Below are 5,537 nucleotides of genomic sequence, written 5' to 3'. Positions count from 1 at the left end.
TTCCAGGTAGTGTGGCTCAGGCATGAAGGCATGGCAGTAGGAGAGGCCAAAGGGCCTGCAGGATGGGATCGCCTTTGTAGGGAATGTGTATGGGACTAGTCCATTGCTTTGCCACAAGGGCTGGGGGCAAAGTCTAAGCCAAGACACTGGAGGGATCCAGCAAGTGGAGAGGAAGTGTTTGGGGGGCGGGCTTTGTGTGTGTGTGTTTTTTTTGGGGGGGGGGGTGTAACCAGGATGTACCTATAGTCACTTGAGGGCAAGCACAGTTCTTTCGGAGTTCCCTGAGGCCATCAGCCAGAGCCTCAGACCTTGCACTGGCAGCAAACGGGGACACAGCAGCTGGATTGGCTGCAGGAGGACCCACAGCCGGAAGAGCAGCAGCAGGGCTTGCAGCAGCAGGACTGGCAGCAGCAGGGCTTGCAGCAGCAGGACTGGCAGCAGCAGGGCTTGCAGCAGCTGGACTGGCAGCAGCAGGGCTTGCAGCAGCTGGACTGGCAGCAGCTGGACTGGCAGCAGCAGGGCTTGCAGCAGCTGGACTGGCAGCAGCCACAGGAGCCACAGGAGCCACAGCCCCCCTTGGAGCCCCCACAGGAGCCACAGCCCCCCTTGGAGCCCCCACAGGAGCCACAGCCCCCCTTGGAGCCCCCACAGGAGCCACAGCCCCCCTTGGAGCCCCCACAGGAGCCACAGCCTCCCTTGGAGCCCCCACACGAGCCGCCGCTGGAACAGGCACAGGCTGGCACACAGCAGCACACGGGCTTGCAGCAGCACACGGGCTTGCAGCAGCACACGGGCACACAGCAGCTGGAGCCGCAGCCCCCACAGCTGGAGCCGCAGCCCCCACAGCTGGAGCCGCAGCCCCCACAGCTGGAGCCACAGCCTCCAGAACAGCCACAGCAGCCCATGTTTCTGGTGGGTTTTGGGCGGAGTCGGTCAGAGATGCAGGTGCAGAGGGGAGGTGTTCAGGTGTGGAGCCTCCTGGGCCGGGGGCCCTGTATATACCTGCCAGGGTCAGGTGAGAGGCTGACACACTGTCACTTCCTGGTTCCTGTTTGTGCCACTTTGCAGCGGACAAAGGATGAGTATTTTTCAGAATTTCATCATGACCATGTGATTGTATTGACCAGAACGTCTTTGGTGGGTTTTGCCTTTTCCCCAGCGCCCGACTTGCATCACCTGACGGGCTTGTGTTTCAGAGTTTGCAGGGAGACGGAAGCAGCGCCTCGGAGCCCTGGTGGTCCCACCCTGACCCGATTCGAGACCCTCAACAGTCTTGGCATGATTCCAAAGAGCACATGACCGGTGGGCTCAGGGTGTGGAGAGTGTGGGAAGCAGAAAGCCACCGTGGCGGTGGGCAGTGGGCAGGGCCCTTCCTGTCCATCTCCGGGCAGGAGGTGCTTATGGGCATTGGGAGCAGGTGGCGCCCACGGTTCTGGGCTGGGACCCTGATGGCGGAGCCCGGGCTACTCAGGGTCCTCCTTGAATGGCCTCGTGGGAGTTCTGCTTTGACTGAAATCGCGGGGCAGGGTGGTGCTGAGAGATGCCTCGAGCCAGCTCCTGTGCTCCCGAGGTGCCCTGCCTTCCTTCTATGGAGCGGAGCCGCCCGATTGCACTGTGGGCATCAGGATCCATCCGTGCTATCAGTACGACGCCCCTTGTTTGCCTGTAGACCCCGAGGCACGAGGAGCCCAAAGTGGCCGGGTGGCCGCCTCCACTCCAGTCCAGCGGAATGGTTGTGTGTCCGTGCTGGAAGCCTTTCTCCCTCCGCAACCAAGAGCTTCAGGCCAGCGGCGCATGAGGTCCCGGCGACTGGAGAGAAGAACCATTTTGCTAGCGGGTCAGCAGGGAAAAGAGTGAGGAGGATGTGGTAGGAATCACCGGCCGTGCGTCTTTCAGGTCCTTGACGCCGATGCTCTCCGTAGAGTCCCTCAGGAGTGTAGCGCAACCCACCGTTCCTAGCCTGTCTCCTTGGGGTCTGGTGGCTCGCCCTGGCCTCGCCCGCCATGACAGCCCTCAACGCGTGGACCAGGGAACCACGCGTGAGAACAATGGTTTCTGCCCCGGAAGATTTGGATGGCTTGCGGGTTTGATATCAATATTCCATTTGCTCGCGTGACAGTTGAAAACACTTGGCTGTACATCGTTCCAAGGGCGACTTACACCTACGTGGCATAAATGTGTCTTGTGGAGGCTGATAGCCCCCTCTTCGGAAAGATAAAATCAAACGAATACGACAAAGCTAAGACTCCCTGCCAAAGGGACGCAGGGCTCAAGTCTGAGCAACGCGAAGAGAAATGCCCTGCAGGCTCTTAGGCTTAACTATCTATGCCACCGCCTTTATTAGTTTGACAAATTCCCTTCCAATTTTAAACCACACGTGCAAAGTCGATAGCTTTGGTTTCTATTTTTTGTGTCTAGGTCTCGGTTGGGCGTGTTCCTTTCCTTCCCCACCTTGTCCCGCCCCCCCCCCCCCCCACCCCCGTCCCCACCCCCGGCATTTTTCTGTCCTTCCGGCTTGGGAAGTTTCCATTGACCTGCCTGAGTTCACGGAGTGCGTGCACACCGTGTCCGGTCAGCTGATGGGTCCATCAAAGCCTTTCTTCGCCTTTGTCACAGTGCCTTTGATCTCTAGCCCTTTCTGGGAATCTTTGGTAGGACTTCCTGTCGCTGCTTCCGTCACCCGTTTCCTCTCGGAGGTGTCCTGAGAGGCTCAGCGTGTCAATCATATTTATTTTAACTTCCTCGTCTGATCATTTCAAAGTCCCTGCCGTGCCCGGGTCCGGCTGTGATGCCCGCTCTGTGTCTCCCAGCTGAGCTCTTTGTCTTTTAGTATGCCTTGTACTTTGATGTCGAAAGCGGGACGTGATGCACCGGGGAAGAGGAATGGTGGTACCTAGGCCTGGAGGGGTGTGTTAATAAGGGCTGGGGGTGAGGGGATGTTCTTCGTCTTTTAGTGACCTGGCCTGCAACCTTTACTAGGCGGCCTCAGTCGGTCCCCACCACGCCCCCGCCGCCAGCCGGGCTGCCACCCTGCCGCCAGGTGGTCATGAATCAGCGTGGGACTGGAGCTGAGTATTTCCTCCCCTCCAGGTCACTGGGCTCTGATAAAACCCCAGCAACGTTGGGCTTGGTCAAACCATGTGTCCTGAGGGCAGACCTCACGAAGGTGGGGACGTGCTCTGGCATAATTCTACCTGTCTCCTTCCATGCTCCCTCTGGCCCAAAGCGTGAGGGGAGTTTTGGAGTGTGTCCCCCTGGAGATGTTAGCTCTCGGGCATGTCTGCACTGAGGTTGGCTTACTTACCCTCTGTTTCTGTAAGTTGTGATTCTCTGTCTCTGCCCCTCTGTCTCTCCAACACAGGGCGGGGCGTGGGGGGGCATGCAGCAGGATGCCCTGTGACCTGGGTTCTTTGGTGGATCTGCTGGTCAAGGGCTGCTGGTTTTTTCAGTTGAGCCTTTTCTTGGTGAGTGGAGGGGCGTGGCCACCTCCAAGCTCCTCCCATGCTCTGCAGGCATGGTTTCCCTCCTGAAGACGCTTTCACATCCTATCACAATGAAACCTTCTTCTAGCATGTCATGTCCACGGACCAAAGAAATACAGCCGTAGAATATATTACATGTCAGCTTCTGGGAAATACTTTGGTGCCGTCTTGAATATTCCTTAGGGTGGTTCATGACGTTTGCCTTGAAATGGGCATCTGCAGTCCATGACTAAAAGGCGCACCTTCGATGGAAATCCCAAGGTGGTTTGGGAAGATTCTTAACCGTGGACGAGTTTCTTCCCCATAGAAGAGGATGCCAAAACAACGTCACGTCACATGAATTTGAGAATGGAGACCTACTCCGTATGTGATAAAATTCAGCCTTTGACGTGTGCAATTGAGTGGTGTTTGGTCGATTTGCAAAGTGATACAAGCATCACTTCTGACTCGTTCCAGAACATGTTCATGGCCCCCCAAACACAACTCCATAACGCGAGCACGTGGTATCCATTCGTCCCTTCCCACCCAGCCCCCAGAACATACTGATCTAGAATGATTCTTCATTGCTAGTGTAGATGGCTTTGTGGACACTGTCAGAGAAATGGGGTCGTATAGTATGTGGCCTTTTGCGTGTGACTCCTTTCACTTAGCATACCGTTTTCAACGTTTTTGTTTGTTTCTTTGTTTGATTAGCATGTATCAGAGCTTTATACCCTTTGAAAACGAGCTAAGTAAGATCCCATCCCGTGGATAGACCAGTTTGTTTACCCACGCATCAGTTGACGGGCATTTGGTTATTTCCCCGTGGCGGCCTTTGTGAAGAATGCTACTACGTGACTTAGCACACGAATTTTTGCATGCTGTACGTTCTCTCTTCTCTTGGGCGTATATCTAGCAGTGCAATTTCTGAGTGGCATGGAATCTCTACTTAACACGTGGGGAGCTGTCAACCTCTTTTGCAAAGCAGTTGCCTCCATTTGAGTCCCATCGGCAACGCGCGGGGCTCTGGTTTCTCCACACCTTCCCCAGCACGTCTTATTGTCTGTCTTTTGGATCCTAGCCATCCTAGGCACGGGGATCGCCTTGTGGTTCTCATCTGCATTTCCCTGATTCCTAATAACGTTGAGCATCTTCTCATTGGCTTATTCGCCAACCGTGTACCTTCTTGGACCAATGTCTATCCAGATCCAGTGCTCAGTTGTTTTTTCTTTTGTGTGTGTGTGTGTGTGTGTGTGTGTGTGTGTGTGCGGGGGGGGGGGTTCATTCTTATTCATTGATTGGTTGCTGGATTGACTGGTTGATTTCGAGGAGTGAGAGTTTTGCCTATGTAACAGTGTTACATTTTGATGGCACCCAATTTTCCTGAGTTTTTCTTCCTGTGCTTTCTCTGTCGTATCTCAGAGCCATTGCCGAGACAAGGTCTCAAAGACGTAACCCAGGATGTCTCCTGAGAGTTTGATAGTGCGTCGTTTTAACTTTTATGCTAAAATGCTTGATCTAGATAGAAGGAATTTTGTTGTTCTTGTTGTTGTATGTGTTGTTCTTGTTGTTTGTTGTTGTTGTTGTTGATGTGGTTTTCTTATACGATGGGATGTAAAGATGCAACTTCATTCTTTTGAAAGTGGATTTCTAGGTGTGTCAGCACTCGTTATGGAAAAGACTCCTGCACTGATTGTTTTGGCACTCTGGGTGAAAGTCAGTGGAACATAAGTTCAAGGGCTCCTCTTCATACTGTCCATTCTATGGCACTGATCTGTGAGTCTATCCTTCTGGCAGCACCACAGTGCTTCCATCGCTGTAGGCGTGCAGCACCCATTGCCATTGGGATGTGTGAGTCCCCCACCGTTGAGTTTCTTTGGCAAGCTTGTTTTCGTTACCCGACATCCCTTCCATTCATTTCCGCATTCATCGTCATAGGAAAGTTAGGGTCAGATGGTCAATTTCTGCGAAAAGCAACATTGGATTTTGAGAGGGGTTGCATTCAATCTGCAGATCATGTTTTGCAGTGTTGTCATTTTCACCATATTCTGTCTTCTGATCCATGAACGTTGGATG

The 5,537-nt window shown here is 53.9% G+C and overlaps 1 protein-coding gene across 1 annotated transcript; it reads right to left on the bottom strand.

Moving 5' to 3' along the window:
* Nucleotides 1-302: 302 nt before the first annotated feature.
* On the bottom strand, nucleotides 303-905 carry LOC125146844 (keratin-associated protein 5-10-like). Its single transcript, XM_047823743.1, has one exon. The coding sequence runs from the start codon at nucleotides 903-905 to the stop codon at nucleotides 303-305; it is 603 nt and encodes a 200-aa protein (XP_047679699.1).
* Between the last annotated feature and the right edge of the window lie 4,632 nt (nucleotides 906-5,537).

This window comes from Prionailurus viverrinus, chromosome D1, assembly GCF_022837055.1.
Source record: "Prionailurus viverrinus isolate Anna chromosome D1, UM_Priviv_1.0, whole genome shotgun sequence".
Taxonomy (NCBI): Eukaryota; Metazoa; Chordata; class Mammalia; order Carnivora; family Felidae; genus Prionailurus; species Prionailurus viverrinus.
The sequence above is the reverse complement of the archived record's forward strand: the minus strand, read 5'-3'. Positions and strand labels throughout refer to the sequence as shown.